At 39.6% G+C, this 16,979-nt stretch overlaps 1 protein-coding gene across 1 annotated transcript in view; it reads left to right on the top strand.

Moving 5' to 3' along the window:
* The window catches only part of cenpe (centromere protein E), a 151,473-nt gene that overhangs the window by 67,855 nt on the left and 66,639 nt on the right, over positions 1–16,979 (top strand). The window contains exons 27-33 of the mRNA XM_059970108.1: positions 1,060–1,185; positions 3,675–3,815; positions 4,795–5,049; positions 5,247–5,504; positions 7,617–7,874; positions 13,713–13,973; positions 16,244–16,504. Coding sequence (XP_059826091.1) covers positions 1,060–1,185; positions 3,675–3,815; positions 4,795–5,049; positions 5,247–5,504; positions 7,617–7,874; positions 13,713–13,973; positions 16,244–16,504 — 1,560 coding nt within the window. The remainder of the gene's footprint in view (positions 1–1,059; positions 1,186–3,674; positions 3,816–4,794; positions 5,050–5,246; positions 5,505–7,616; positions 7,875–13,712; positions 13,974–16,243; positions 16,505–16,979) is intronic.

The raw sequence follows: 16,979 nt of genomic DNA, 5'->3' as shown, positions 1-16,979 counted from the left end.
ACTCAAATTTTCAGACTTAGTTTTATTATACAAGTACTTTGAAATAAGACTGATGATCCTTCCAAATAATGTTTTAACACTTTCTTCCTTCATTTAAAGTTCATGATTTGATTTGTTCCATTGTGAGTTTTTTCATGCTATCAATATCTACAAAAATATTCATAGGTCAGGATTCTCAGTATATCAAATATCAGTGTTACACACCTTTGGAGTGTGCTGAATGAATAAAATGCACAATATCAATTCAATTTACCTTTGTTTTTTTAAAATTGGAAGTAGTAACTACATTTCTATAGATAGACAAGTAGCTACAAAAAAGTATGGTTCTGATAAATGGAAATTACGATGACTTAGTGTTAAACTTTTGAAGTAATATTTAAAAAGAAACAAAAGCTGTTTGGCTGACAATAAAGCCCTTCACAGCAGTTCCTGAAATTATACCACATGAAGTTTAAAAATTAATAGTTTTAAAATGGCCATTATGATATCTTTGCTCTTTGGACAGTTATCTAGGATAATCTTTGCTAATGGATTAGCTTAATGTTGGTGTTAAACGAATGTTAAAATGAAGAGGAGTCACAATTGTCAAATATTTTTTTCCTATTTCATTTCTTATAGAACATAAACTGCCTTACTTTGTCTATCCAACATTATACAATCTTGCCACCACCCAAAAAAGAAATTAGAGTGCCTGGATGATAGTTCACTTTTCATTAAGCATGCATTTATCACTGAAGCATTTCTTGTATGTGGAGAACTGTTTAGTCACCTATGAGAATAGAGAAATTTGATGAATGAAATGGATGTATTTAAATTATGGTCGCAGAGCTCTCAAAAAACTTAATTCTGTTTGTTTTCCTATTTACTGTGTAATAAGCAAGAATATGTGGGGGGGGGGGGGGGGAAGGAGCCTAATTTCAGAATTTGCCAAACTTATAATAACTTTGAACTCTTTTATAGTTGTTTTTGATGTTACTAAATAAGGTATTAGTTTTCAGATGTCTTGGGTCAATATACATGAAGTGAACCCATGTTGTTTAATTTGTATTTTTGTACAAGTCTATAGAGAATCAAGCAGAATTGAGAAGGCTACATGACAAAGTGAAACTGAACCAAGATGTGGAGGTAGAACTAAAGAAAAGTCTGGCTGACAAAGAGTTCTTGATAAATGAAGAGAAGAAAAAGGTTTGCATACCTTTTTCTATATTTCTAGAAGTCGAAATTTTGTACAAAAAAGTCACTTGGCTTGATGAATCCATTATTATATTCACCTGCCAATAAGCAATAGTCTACTCCTATATGTAGTCCCTGTTCCTGTATATCTCACTACTTCTAACTAGCTTGCTAACTCTCAAAATCTGACTTGGCTTCACTTGAGTCATTAACTTTGGTAGCATATTACTTAATTCCTTCTTTTAAAAATAACTTCCTTCTGCTTGAAATCTATTATTTACTTTTACTACAATATTTTTCTATTATTCTGTCCTATTCCATAATAACAAATAGTTTACCAACTCTTTCTCTTTATATTGAAACAAAAAAATTCAAACTTTCTGTGTTGATATTTCTGCATACAGTGCAACTAAGACCCTTACACCTAGAGGAACTCTCCTGTAAGCTCAATGGAACACCATTCTCAAATTTTCCTTTAGACAAATTTTGTATTTATCGATTGACCAAAATCAAATCAACACAATGAGCTCCCACAACTTCCCATATTTTACAGTTGACATTTTTACCTTTCTATTTTAGTGTTAATTGGCTGTTAAATCATTTCAATTATGTTACTGAACACAGCTTACATAAAATTTGCTGTGTTATGATCTCTTTAGCAAATCTGGCCAGAATTTATTGATCACATGTACATTGAAGCATGCAATAAAATGTGTTGTTTTAATTAACAACCAGTAATTTAAGCATGTGCTGGGGGCACCCTACAAGTGTCCCCACGCATTCTGGCACCAAAATAGCATACACACTATGTTCAGCAAACAACAGCAACAAAACATTAAAACAAATCCCTTTCTTCCCTCCATCACTCCACCATCCTCTCACTTACTCATACACACGGACTATCCTCCAACCTCAAGGCAGGAGAGGCCAGGCCTCCAGGCTCCATTGGATTCATGGATTTGCAGATGTTGGCCTCCGACTTCCCCAGTGGACTAGCAGATTCAGGGCTTTTTGCCATCGGGCTTTGGCTTCCGATCAATCTTTGGGCTTTTATCTTCGGTATCAACCCCATGACTTGCTGAGTTTAGCAAAATTTTCAACATTTTCCCATATGTCATTCTATTCTTGCTTGGTTATCCAATATTGTTACAAGTTTCATATTTGGCCAAATACATGGGGCACTGTGTTTTTGTTCAACTATTTTGTCTGAAATAGTGATATATATATATTTCTATATTATTAAAGCCTGACAGTGGTATAGCTCCAAAGAACCTGGACTATTCCTGACCTGTAGTATGTGTTTGGCATTTGTGGTCTCCCTATGAATGTGTGGTTTCTGCTGGGTGTTCTGGTTTCCTCCAATGTCTCAAATATGCTGTTCAATTAATCATAGAAGTAATCCTTTGCAGTTAAGTAGCAAAAATTAAAATGGGAGTTGATGGATATGAGAGAAAAAATTGCAGGGCTAGAGAAATGAGGATTGGGATGGATGAAATTGCTCTGTCAGGGATTGGATGGACATCGTAGATTGAAATGTCCTCTTTGTCATGATCAGTTTATCAATAACCTTTTTCTACATTCTCATGCTTCCCCCCCCCCCCCCCCCCCCCCCCCCCCCCATGCTCAACCAGTCTTTTGTGAAAGGAGAAACTAGCACATGAATTCTGGAAGAGTTCTACAAAAAAATTTTGGAATGTGTACAGTTAATTACTGACAAAACTCAATTATTGTCTAATTGCACAAAATGTCAAAATTGTAACGTTGCAATATCTAATTGGAGTCCACTGCTGTGCGGAAATGAACGTTTCTCTTTTTTTCCTCTTAGCACAAGAAAGACTGAAGATTCTAGTGATTGAGAATGGATTATTCATTCTCAGTCACTGGAATTTTCAGACATTTCTGCTGATGACAGATTTTCAGAACCTTAATCAGATTTAATATTACTGGCATATGTTGTTAAATGTTGCTTTGTGGCAGCAGTACATTGCAATATACATTACGCATACAGTGGCTATAGTACAAATTAGCAGTTTGAGGAAATTTGGTATGTCACCAAAGACATTCGCAAATTTCTACGGATGTACAGTGGAGTGTATTCTTACTGACAGCATCACTCTCTGGTATGGAGGGCCTGCTGAATGGATATTGAACCCAAGAACACTACCTCACTGCTTTTATTATTTTAGTTTTACACTATTTAATATATACATTGACTGTTATTCACATTTTTTCTCTTACTGTGTATTGCAATGTACGACTGCCGCAAAGACAACAAATTTCATGACATGCTGGTGATATTAAACCTGATTCTGATCCTATTAATTTAATTGCCATTTTTAAGCTAAAGTTGTTCTCAACACTTTTTCAAGTATTTGTTTCTGGATAATAGATCTGATCATGTTATGTAATGTAATTCTGCATCCAATAGTATTTGAAAGTTGAATTTTAAGATTAATTTTTTGGGTTGATTGGAAATTGGATTGTTCATCTCGTCCATACAGGCCAATGAGGCATTGGATCGTGCACAAGAGGAAGTGCAGTACCAGCAGCAGCTAGTGAAGGAACTAAAAATTGAAATTCAGGAAAAAAAAGACCTATTGTTGAACATTCAAACAAATAATCCTGAAATAGTTGATAAAAAGGTGAGCTGAAGGAGAAGTGTTAACTGATTCAAGTGCTACTTCTCCACTGTTTTACTTTTAGATCAGAAGTTTTGTAAAATGCAATACTTCTTACCCCTTTTAAAATCTGAAACCCAGGTAATGATGCACACTTGGTTTGAGTTGAAATAAATTTAATTTGAGGTGCAGCAAAATTTGAACTCAGTGTACAATTGAAGATGGTGAATACCATTGTTTTCACTTTAGATCTTTACCTGCCTTTTTGTGCATTGTAGGAATACAGCTCTATCTTAATAGTTTTGTGAAATTAGAATACAGCTCTACCTCTTTTATTCTGCTCTACCTCTTTTAGTGCTAATTTCTGCTGGTCTCAGTTCCTTTTCTGTTCCAGTTCCCCATATTGCTCAGTCTTTTAATATTTGCCATCTCTAACTTAAGTATATCCAATGAACTGTCCTTCACCACCCTTGGGCAGAGAGTAGCTACTCTCTCTGAGTAGTTTCCATGCACCTCATAATTATTCCAAAGAGAAGGAATGTGTTTCCCTGGTCGAATGTGATGTTGGCATGTAAATTTTGAATAGGAACAAGAGCTAACTGAATATTTCCAAAATGTGGTGTCTCAACCTGCTTTGGAAGATGAGGTGCATGTACACAATTTGGAACAGAAAAAGATAAATATTCAAGAATTCAACCATTGTGTCCAACAAATAGAGGAAGTAAATCATCAATGAAGTGAAAAAAAAATGAACTTGAGGTGTTTCTACAGGATGCTAAAATACAGAAGAATGAAAAATTAAGAGAGCCCAGAAAAAGAATAGAGGTGCAACTTATGAATTCCTAATTAGATGGTTATTCTATATAGAACAGTTTGTAAGAGAATACTTGTTAGTGAGTTTGCCATGATTTACTTTGTCTTCAAACCTATATAGGATAATCTTGTGAAAATTTGACTGAGCTATGGTATCTAATTAGTGGTCTAATATTTTTATTCTAAGCAGAAGGTAGCTGATGAACTCTATTGTTTGGAGGCTGAGCGTAAAGCATTACTCACTGAGATTGAGGAGCTAAGAGTTCATGCTTTCAAAGACCAGGAAGCAGAAATTCAGAAAGAGCAGTTAAAACAGCAGGTCCAGCAACTGGAGAATGACAAATTAACCTTATCACAGCAGAAAGATAATCTCCTGGAGACACTGAAATGTATCAGAGCAGAAAAAGATGAAATGAAGAAAGTACTGGAAGAGAAAACTGAGGTGGTGAGTTGTGCATTTTAAATTGGTATCCAGAATAGATTGTGAAGAAGTTTCTGCATTGTCGTTTACTTTGTCCGCAATGTATAGAAAAACTAATGAACATGATTAAGATCTTTACCTGCCTTTTTGTGCATTGTAGGAATACAGCTCTATCTTAATATTTTTGTGAAATTAGAATACACCTCTACCTCTTTTATTAGACACAAAAGCAAGGTGAGGAACTTCTTCACACAGTGTCTCAGCGTGACATGTTGCTTGCTGAGATCGAAAGGCTGAAAGATCATCTTTCCAAAGAAAAAAAAGCAGCAAGTTTGGAAGATGAATTCAGCCAGAAGCTCCAGCATCTGGAGAATGAAAAATCATCCTTGGTAACTGAAAGAGACGAGTTCCTTGAAAAGCTCAGATGTATTCAAGTGGAAAAGGAAGAAATGAAAATACTGCATGGAAATGCTGAAATGGTAAGTTATGATTTTATAGTAATTCCTGTTATGCGCATACTGAATGGGTTCTAATGAAATCTTTGCACTGTCAATGAATTTATAATCCAGATTTACTTAAATTGCTGCCAACATATTTATAACAATAATTCTACAACAATATGTGAAATGTTATCAACTAAAGAATGCTAATTAGCTGCTTCAGTAATACTCAGTGGCCCCTTTATTATCCAATCAGTCCAACATGTGGCAATAGCCAAATGCATAAAAGCATGCAGACATGGTCAAGCGGTTCAGTTGTTGTTCAAGCCGAACTTCAGAATGGGGAAGAATGGTGATCCAAGGTGACTTTGACAGTGGAATGATTGGTGCCAAATAGGCTAGTTTGAGTATCTCAGAAACTGCTGTTCTCCTGGGATTTTCACTCACAACAATCTCTAGAGCAGGGGTTCGCAACTTGGGATCCATAGGCCCTGGGTTAACAGTAAGGCTTCATGGCATTATAAAAGGTTGGGAACCACTGCTCGAGAGCTTGCAGAGTATAGTACAAAAAGCATCCAGTGAGTGACAATTCTGTTAATGAGCAAGGTCAGAGGAGAATGGCCAACTGGTTTAAGCTGACAGGGAGGTGACAGTAACTCATAATCACATGTTACAACAGTGGTGTGCAGAAAAGCATCACTGAGCATGCAACATATTGAATCTTGAAGTGGATGGGCTATAGCAGCAGGAAGACCACACAGGTTTCCGCTCCTCCATCTAATAAAAACCGTGAGACACAGTAACAGAATTAGGCTGTTCTGCCCATAGAGTCTGCTCCACCATTCAACCATGGCTGATTTATTATTGTCCCTCAACCCCATTCTCCTGCCTTCTCCCTGTAACCTTTAACACCTTGACTCATGAAGAACCTACGGATCTCCGCTTTAAATATACCTAATAACTGCCTCCAGAGGCATCTGTGGCAATGAATTCTGTAGATTCACCATCCTCTGGCTAAGGAAATACTTCCTGATTTTTGTTCTATAAACACATTCTGCTGTTTGGGAACCGGGCCATCTGACTCCCCCACTATATGAAACATCTCTGCACAACCACTCTATCTAGGCCTTTCAATATTTGATAGGGTTCAATGAGATTCCCTTCTCTCCCCCCCCCCCCCCCCCCCACATACACACCTCATTCATCGAAACTCCAGTGATTACAGGCCCAGAGTCATCAAATGCTCCTCGTATGTTAATCCTTTCGTTCTGAGATCAATCTCGTAAACCTACTCTGGACCTCTCCTTTGATCAGGGGCCAAAAATTGCTCACAAAACTTAAAGTGTGGTCTGACCAATTCCTTATAAATCATCACGTTAACTCATTGCTTTTATATTCTAATCCTCCCCTCACCACTTGTCCCACTCCCTATCTTCGTACCATCTGCAAACTTGGCCACAAAGCCATCAATTCTATCATCAATATCATTGACATATAATGTGAAAAGCACCAGTTTTTACATCAACTCTTGTGGAATGCACTAATCACTAGCAACCCAATCCAGAAAATGCCCACTTTATTCCCACTCCTTGATTCCTGTCATTTAGCCTTTTTTAAATCCATGATAGTGTCTTTCTTGTAATACCTTGGCTTTAACTTTGTTGAGCAGCCTCATCTGTGGCACCTTATCAAAGGCCTTCTGAAGATCCAAGTAAATAATATGAACTAGCCTCTGTGTATACTTGCATTAAATGGGAAAGCAAGGTTAGGAGCGCAACTGCATGATATCACGCCCTGCTTGCTTCATTGAAGAGTTGAGAGCTTAGGCTTTCAACCAAAAGCAGAAATAGATATAAATTTATCTGCTAGTTTCTGGAACTGCTGGTTGAATTGCTCCTCTTAAATTTCTAAAAGGAATGGTGAGCTCCAGGAGATATTGAAGAATGTCAAAATAACAAGGGATGAAATTGAAGGGAACTTTGAAAGAAAACTGAAACAATAACTTGTTGTATCCCGTGGTTAAAATGATAATTTCCTGGCATATGCTTTTAATTTATAGATCAGTGTTAGCCCAGAATATTCTGTTGAATATACTTACGAAAACATTAACAAGGCAAACAAATGACGGTACACAATTTTTTTTATTATTAGGTGCAAAAGCAGGCTGAGGAACTTCATCTAAATTCTCTGCTTGATGTACAGCTTGATGAAATCAAAAAGCTGAGAGCTCAGGTTTCAAAAGAACATGAAGCAGTAATGCAGGAAGATGAATTTAACCAGCAGTTCCAGCAACTAGAGGAGGAAAAATCCTGTTTGCTGAAGGAAAGGGATGAACTCCAGGAGATGCTGAAATGTGTCAAAGCAGAACAAGATGAGATGAAAAAAATCCTACAAGAAAACTCTGTGGTGGTGAGTCATATTTAACAGAGACCATAAGACATAGGAGCAGAATTAGGCCATTTGGCCCTTTGAGTCTGCTCTGCCATTCCATCATGGCTGATCTCGGATCCCACTCAACCCCATACGCCTGCTTTCCTGCAGTATCCTTTGATGCCTTGACTGATCAGGAAACTATCGACTTCGTCTTTAAATAACCCATGGCCTTGGCCTCCACCGCAGTCTGTGGCAGAACATTTCACAGGTTCACTACTTTCTGGGGAACAAAATATCCTCCTTATCTCTGTTCTGAAAGGTCACCCCTCTGTTTTGAGGCTGTGCCCTCTAATTCAAGATACCCCCACCATGGGAAACATCCTCTCCACATCAACCCTTATCTCCCTAACCAGTCCTTTCAACGTCCAGTAGGTTTCAATGAGAATTCCCCCCCCCCCCCACCCATTCCAGTGAGTGCAAGCTCAATGCTGCCCAACCCTCCTTGTATGTTAACCCCTTCATTACTGGAATCATCGTCATAAATCCCCTCTCTAATGACAATACACCCTTTCTGACATATGGGCCAAAACTGTTGGCAATGTTCCAAGTGCAGATTGACAAGTCTTACAAAGCCTCAGCATTATCTCCCTGCTTTTAACTTGTATTCCCCTTGAAATAAATTCCAACATTGCATTTGCTGCTTTTACCACAGACTCTGTACATCTGATGTTTGAACCTTCTCCCTATTAAGATAATAGTCTGCACTATTATTATCATACATTTTCAACACTATATTATCTGCCACATTTTGCTCTTTTTTCCAGTTTGTCTAAGTCCTGCTGTAATCACATTGCTTCCTCTGCCCAAACTACCACTCCACCTATCTTCATATCATCCACAAAGTTTGCCAGAAAACCATCAATTCCATTATCCAAATCATTGACAATCAATATTGGCCCCTGAGGAGCACCACTGGTCATTGGCAGCCAACCAGAAAAGGCCACCTTTATTCCCCCCGGCTGTCAGCCATTCCACTATACATGAGAATATCTTTCCTGTAATGCCATAGGATTTTATCTTGTTAAGCAGCCTCGTGTGTGGCAGATTATCAAATGCCTTCTGGAAGTCCAACTAAAAGACATCCACTGCCTCTGCTTTGTCCACCCCGCTTGTTACTTCCTTGAATAATTCTAACATATTTGTCAGCAAGATTTCCCTTTACAGAAACCATGCTGACTTTGACTTATTTTATCATTAGTCTCCAAGTACCCTGAAACCTCATCTTTAATAATGGACACCAATACTTCTCCAGCCACTGAGGTTTGGCTAACTTGCCTATAATTACATCTGTTTTGTTTTCCTCCCTTCTTAAAGGGTGGAGTGACATTTGCATCCATTATCTCTTCAGCAACTTCTAACAGGACTCTGGGATGTAGTCCATTTGGCTGAAGTGACTTTTCCATCTTAAGACATCTGGGCTTGCCTAGCACTTTTTCCTTTGTAACTGTAGTGGCACTCACGGACCTCTAGCAGACTGCCAGAAAGAAAGTGCACACTGGAAGACCGGTGCAAAGTACCCATTAAATTCATCTGCCATTTCTTTGTCCCCTGTTACTACCTCAGCATCATATTCCAGTGGTCCAATATCAGCTGTCACCTCTCTTTACTCTTTATATAGCTGGGGGATAAAACTTTTGGTATCCTGCTGTATATTATTGGCTAGCTTTCTTTCATATCTCATCTTTTCTCTTATAATTTTCTTAGTTGTCCTTTATTGGGAGTTTAAAAGCTTCCCGATGGTCCAACTTCTCAGTCACTCTTGCTACCTTGTACGTCCTTATCTTGGCTTTTATGTAGTCTGCAACTTCCCTTGCCGACCAGTTTTGCCTACGCTTGCCAATAGAGAACAATTTCTGTAGGACAGATCTATCCTGCACCTTGCGAACTATTCCCCAAAACTTAAGCAATCTCTGCTCTGCCATCATCCCCAGCAGCTTCCTCGAAACCACCTGGGCAAGCTCCTCTCTCATGCACCTGTATCTCCCTTTATTCCATTGCGATGCTGATACATGGAACTTGTGCTTCTCCCTCTCCAATACAATATGAATATGATATAGTTGGGATCACAGAGACATGGCTCCAGGGTGACCAAGGATGGGAGCTCAACGTCCAGGGATATTCAATATTCAGGAGGAGTAGACGGGAAAGAAAAGGAGGTGGGGTAGCATTGCTAGTTAGAGAGGAGATTAATGCAATAGAAAGGAAGGACATTAGCCTGGAGAATGTAGAATCGATATGGGTAGAGCTGCATAACACTAAGGGGCAGAAAACGCTGGTGGGAGTTGTGTACAGGCCACCTAACAGTAGTAGTGAGGTTGGGGATGGCATTAAACAGGAAATTAGAAATGCGTGCAATAAAGGAACAGTAGTTATAATGGGTGACTTCAATCTACATATAGATTGGGTGAACCAAATTGGTAACGGTGCTGAGAAAGAGGATATCTTGGAATGTATGTGGGATGGTTTTCTGAACCAACATGTCGAGGAACCAACTAGAGAGCAGGCCATTCTAGATTGGGTATTGAGCAATGAGGAAGGGTTAGTTAGCAATCTTGTCGTGCAAGGCCCCTTGGGTAAGAGTGACCATAATATGGTGGAATTCTTCATTAAGATGGAGAGTGACATAGTTAATTCAGAAACAAAGGTTCTGAACTTAAAGAAGGGTAACTTTGAAGGTATGAGACGTGAATTAGCTAAGATAGACTGGCAAATGATACTTAAAGGGTTGACGGTGGATATGCAATGGCAAGCATTTAAAGATCGCATGGATGAACTACAACAATTGTTCATCCCAGTTTGGCAAAAGAATAAACCAGGGAAGATTGTGCACCCGTGGCTGACGAGGGAAATTAGGGATAGTATCAAGTCCAAAGAAGAAACATATAAATTAGCAAAAAAAAGCGGCACACTTGGACGGGGAGAAATTCAGAGACCAGCAGAGGAGGACAAAGGACTTAATTAGGAAAGGGAAAAAAGATTATGAGAGGAAGTTGGCAGGGAACATAAAAACTGACTGTAAAAGCTTTTATAGATACGTGAAAAGAAAAAGATTGGTCAAGACAAATGTAGGTCCTTTACAGTCAGAAACAGGTGAATTGATCATCGGGAACAAAGACATGGCAGACCAATTGAATAACTACTTTGGTTCTGTCTTCACTAAGGAGGACATAAATAATCTTATGAATATAGTAAGGGACCAGGGGTCTAGTGAGATGAAGGAACTGAGGGAAATGCATGTTAGTAGGAAAGTGGTGTTAGGTAAATTGAAGGGATTAAAGGCAGATAAATCCCCAGGGCCATATGGTCTGCATCCCAGAGTGCTTAAAGAAGTAGCCCAAGAAATAGTGGATGCATTAGTGATAATTTTTCAAAACTCCTTAGATTCTGGATTAGTTCCTGAGGATTGGAACCCCACTTTTTAAAAAAGGAGGGAGAGAGAAACCGGGGAATTATAGACCGGTTAGTCTGACATTGGTGGTGGGGAAAATGCTAGAGTCAGTTATCAAAGATGTGATAACATCACATTTGGAAAGAGGTGAAATCATCGGACAAAGTCAGCATGGATTTGTGAAAGGAAAATCATGTCTGACGAATCTTATAGAATTTTTTGAAGATGTAACTAGTAGAGTGGATAGGGGAGAGCCAGTGGATGTGGTATATTTAGATTTTCAAAAGGCTTTTGACAAGGTCCCACACAGGAGATTAGTGTGCAAACTTAAAGCACATGGTATTGGGGGTATGGTATTGATGTGGGTAGAGAATTGGTTGGCAGACAGGAAGGAAGCAAAGAGTGGGAGTAAACGGGACTTTTTCAGAATGGCAGGCAGTGACTAGTGGGGTACTGCAAGGCTCAGTGCTGGGACCCCAGTTGTTTACAATATATATTAATGATTTAGATGAGGGAATTAAATGCAGCATCTCCAAGTTTGTGGATGACACAAAGCTGGGCAGCGGTGCTAGCTGTGAGGAGGATGCTAAGAGGATGCAGTGTGATTTGGGTAGGTTAGGTGAGTGGGCAAATTCATGGCAGATGCAATTTAATGTGGATAAATGTGAGGTTATCCACTTTGGTTAAAAGAACAGGAAAACAGATTATTATCTGAATGGTGGCCGATTAGGAAAAGGGGAGATGCAACGAGACCTGGGTGTCATTGTATACCAGTCATTGAAGGTGGGCATGCCGGTACAGCAGGCGGTGAAAAAGGCAAATGGTATGTTGGCATTCATAGCAAAAGGATTTGAGTACAGGAGCAGGGCAGTTCTACTGCAGTTGTACAAGGCCTTGGTGAGACCGCACCTAGAATATTTTGTGCGGTTTTGGTCCCCTAATCTGAGGAAAGACATTTTTGCCATAGAGGGAGTACAGAGAAGGTTCACCAGATTGATTCCTGGGATGGCAGGACTTTCATATGAAGAAAGACTGGATCGACTAGGCTTATACTCACTGGAATTTAGAAGACTGAGGGGGGATCTTATTGAAACATATAAAATTCTAAAGGGATTGGACAGGCTAGATGCAGGAAGATTGTTTCTGATGTTGGGGAAGTCCAGAATGAGAGGTCACAGTTTAAGGATAAAGGGGAAGCCTTTTAGGACTGAGATGAGGAAAAATGTCTTCACACAGAGAGTGGTGAATCCGTGGAATTCTCTGCCACAGTTGAGGCTGGTTTATTGGCTATATTTAAGAGGAAGTTAGATATGGCCCTTGTGGCTAAAGGGATTGGGGGTATGGAGAAAAAGCAGGTGCAGGGTTCTGCATTGGATGATCAGCCATGCTCATACTGAATGGCGGTGCAGGCTCAAAGGGCCAAATGGCCTACACCTGCACCTATTTTCTATGTTTCTATATTATGATCACTGCCTCCTAAAGGCTCCTTTACCTTAAGCTCCCTAATAACATCTGGGTTATTAGAAAACACCCAATCTAAGATAGCCTTCCCCTCGAGCAGGCTTGCACTTGAGCTGCTCTTAAAAGCCATCTTGTTGGCATTCAACAAATTTCCTCTCTTGTGATCCGACACCAACCTGATTTTCCCAATCCCCTTGCGTATTGAAGTTCCCCATTATAATTGTGTTAATACCCTTATTATATGCCTTTTCTAGCTCCCTTTGCAATCTCAACCCCAGGTCTTGGCTACTGTTTGGAGGCCTATATATGATTTTCATAATGATTTTTTATTACCTCTGCGGTTTGTTAACTCCACCCTCAAAGATTCAATATTCTCTACTCTATGTCACCTCTTTGTAAAGATGTAATTCCATCACTTGCCAACAGATCCTCATCACCACCTATGCCTTCCTACCTGAACGTCAAAATAGGTCCTTTGATGTTGTGCTCCCAACCATGTCCTCCTCCCAGCCATGATTCAGTGATGCCCACAAGATCATACTGACCAATCTCTAATTGTGATACGAGATTGCCCACCTCATTCTGAATGCTACACACATTTAGATATAGAACCTTCAGTCCTGCATTCTTCGCCCTTTTGAGTTTTGTTGCTGTGGTGCAATTTAACTTTTTGCTCTGTCTCTGTTTGTACCCAATTATTGTCTTATTCTTCTTACATGCATGTTACATCCATCATCTACTTGTAAACCTGCTATTTAATCCTCAGCTCTATCATCCTGGTTCCCATCCCCTGCCTGGAGTAAAGAGTCTTTGTGTCTTTAATCAGGTTTACAATCACTGACGTATGCCATTAAATTTGAATTTATCAGCCTATTTCGCTCTGGCCTCACATGTATTGGACCAACATGAACATGAGAAAAATCTTCATTTACGTTTTGTCTAATCGAGAAATATTTTCAAATTAGGCACAAAAGCAAGAGGAGGAGCTTCACCATACAGTCTCTCAACGTGACATGTTGCTTGATGAGATCAAAACGCTGAGAGCTTGCGTTGCAAATGAGGAGCAGGTAGAAATTCGGGAAAAAGAATTCAATCAGCAAATGCAGCAGCTGAAGGATGAAAAATCCTGTTTGCTGAAGGAAAGGGATGAACTTCAGGAAATGCTGAATGTTGTCAAAGCAAATCAAGCTGAGATGAAAAAAGTCCTGCACGAAAACTCTGTGCTGGTGAGTCATATTTAACAAGAGACCACAAGACATAGGAGCAGAATTAGACCATTTGGCCCATCGAGTCTGCTGTACCATTCCATCATGGCTGATCTCAGATCCCACCCAACCCCATTCTTGCCATATCCTTTGATGCTTTGACCGATCAGGAAACTGTCAACTTCATCTTGAAATAACCCATGGCCTTGGCCTCCACCGTAGTCTGTGGCAGAACATTCCACAGGTTCACTACTTCCTGGCAAAAAAAATTCTTCCTTTTCTTTGTTCTAAAAGGTCACCCCTCTATTTTGAGGCTGTGCCCTCTAATTCAGTATACCCCCACCATGGGAAACATCCTCTCCACATCAACCCTTATCTCCCTAACCCAGGGGTGGGCAAACTTTTTGACTTGTGGGCCACAAAGGGTTCTAAAATTTGACAGGGGGGCCGGACCAGGAGCAGATGGACAGAGTGTTTTGGTAATACACCTCATAAGCGAAAATAAAATATCATGGGATATGTAGAAAACATGTGCTTTAATTTCAATTGAAAATGAACAAATGCATTACAACAAAATATCTGTCTTTGAAGTCCCATCGTATATAGCTATTTATTGAAATGACTTTTAAAACACTGAAAATTAAATGAATAAAATAGCTTTTTTTAATAGTAACAGTTATTATTTTAAAGCACTGAAAATTCTGTTATCCTTCAAGATATTATCATCATCACTCTCCTCCTGACTGTCTTTATTTCAAAAACGGTATGAGATGCAGGTCTACTTGTCCTGCTCCTTCTTATTCAATTGTCCCCTGTGCCAAAACTCAACAACGACCAGCACAAGGACAGAACAGTGACAGCGCGCCAGTATGCGGAGCGCGTTATTTGATCTGGAGCGCATTTTTTATTTTGAGAACGTACGTGCACCTGCGCACTACTCATGTCCATCACTTAACAGAAATGACATGTAACATGTAAGGCTTATTGAAAAAAATATTTTCAAATGCATTTTTTACATAACACAACGAAGAAACTTATTTTTAATTTCAGTGGGAACAGTGTTGTTGGACTCCCTTTTTAGCCAGCGCATCAAAGTCTGGATTTAGTTTTGTTGTGGCGATTCTCAGGATGGATCTGAGGTGTTGGTCAGTTAACTTGGATCTGTGGCTGGCTTTGTTGATGTTCATGACGCTGAACGCCTGTTCACACAAATAGGTTGAGCTGAATAAAGAGTAAAGCGCAAATGTGGAGTAATACGCTGCACCTCAACAAAGGTCAATGTGTAGCGGTGTGCTACATGCAGCGCTAAAATTACGACACGGAGTCGGTAACTGCAGTCGAAGAAAAAAACTTTATTTGAAATCCCCAGCCTCACTTTTAAGCCTCCCTCAACCTGCCCCCCGTGGCGCAGAGGCTCCAAAGCTCTGTGCTCGCAAATCCCCGCAGGCTATCTCCCTTAGCGGGAACACAGGCTAATTGTGAGCCGGTTCGGATGTGCCAGGAAATGGTTCTCCACAAATGTATACGGAGTGCGTCATCTATTGGGAAAACGCCAGAATTCCGGGGAAAAAACGTTAACAAGGTTTATTAATATAATTTCATCAAGTTTTGCGGGCCAGATTAAAAAGCATATGGCCTGCGGGCCGTAGTTTGCCCATGCCTGCCCTAACCAGTCCTTCCAACATTCAGTAGGTTTCAGTGAGAATCCCCCCCCACCCATTCCAGTGAGTGCAAGCTCAATGCTGCCCAATGCTCCTTGTATGTTAATCCCTTCATTACCAGACCTATCGTCATAAACCCCCTCTCTAATGACAATACCCCCTTTCTGACATATGTGGCCCAAAACTGTTGGCAATGCTCCAAATGCAGCTTGACAAGCTTGTGTTGCGAGTTTGCCCATCTAATTCTGAATGCTACACACATTTAAATACAGAACCTTCAGTCCTGCATTCTTCGCCCTTTTGAATTTTGCTGCTGTGGTACAATTTAACTTATTGCTCTGTCTCCATTTGTACCCAATTATTGGCTTATTCTTCTTACATGCATGTTACATCCATCATCTACTTGTAAACCTGCTGGTTCATCCTCAGCTCTATCATCCTGGTTCCCATCCCCTGCCTGGAGTAAAGAGTCTTTGTGTCTTTAATCAGGTTTACAATCACTGACGTATGCCATTAAATTTGAATTTATCAGCCTATTTCACTCTGGCCTCACATGTATTGGACCAACTTATGAACATGAGAAAAATCTTCATTTACGTTTTGTCTAATCGAGAAATATTTTCAAATTAGGCACAAAAGCAAGAGGAGGAGCTTCACCATACAGTCTCTCAACGTGACATGTTGCTTGATGAGATCAAAACGCTGAGAGCTTGCGTTGCAAATGAGGAGCAGGTAGAAATTCGGGAAAAAGAATTCAATCAGCAAATGCAGCAGCTGAAGGATGAAAAATCCTGTTTGCTGAAGGAAAGGGATGAACTTCAGGAAATGCTGAATGTTGTCAACGCAAATCAAGCTGAGATGAAAAAAGTCCTGCAAGAAAACTCTGTGCTGGTGAGTCATATTTAACAAGTTACTCGAAGTAAAGCGTCTTTCAGTCTTTAATAAATTTCTGAATTGGAATCGGGTTACTAATCCTTGACTTGTGTCATGAAATTTGAATTTATTAGCCTATTACTTACCCAGTTTAGCCTGGCACCTCTCGGATTGACTAAGGAGCATGGTGTTGGTTCTCTGTTATTTTTCCGACCCTTGTGGTTCTTCTGAGGATCAAGAGTGGCAAGCAGTCTTAATTCTTAATGATATTTTAAAGTTGAAATAAATATACAAATGCTAAGCAATCAGAGTAAGGAGCTGAGAAACAAATCAAAGAAATCAAATTTTAGAAAGATGAAATCTCGAAAATCCATCACCTTTATAATTGAGATAAGAGAGAATTCCTTAGATAATTACAATCTAATCAAATGATTGCCCAGTTACATCAGGTGGATAATATGCTAACACTTAGCCAATGAAAAATGAGAATGTT

The sequence above is a fragment of the Hypanus sabinus genome, chromosome 5 (assembly GCF_030144855.1).
Source record: "Hypanus sabinus isolate sHypSab1 chromosome 5, sHypSab1.hap1, whole genome shotgun sequence".
Classification (NCBI taxonomy): Eukaryota; Metazoa; Chordata; class Chondrichthyes; order Myliobatiformes; family Dasyatidae; genus Hypanus; species Hypanus sabinus.
Note: the sequence above shows the minus strand (reverse complement) of the source record. Positions and strands in the feature narration are given on the sequence as shown.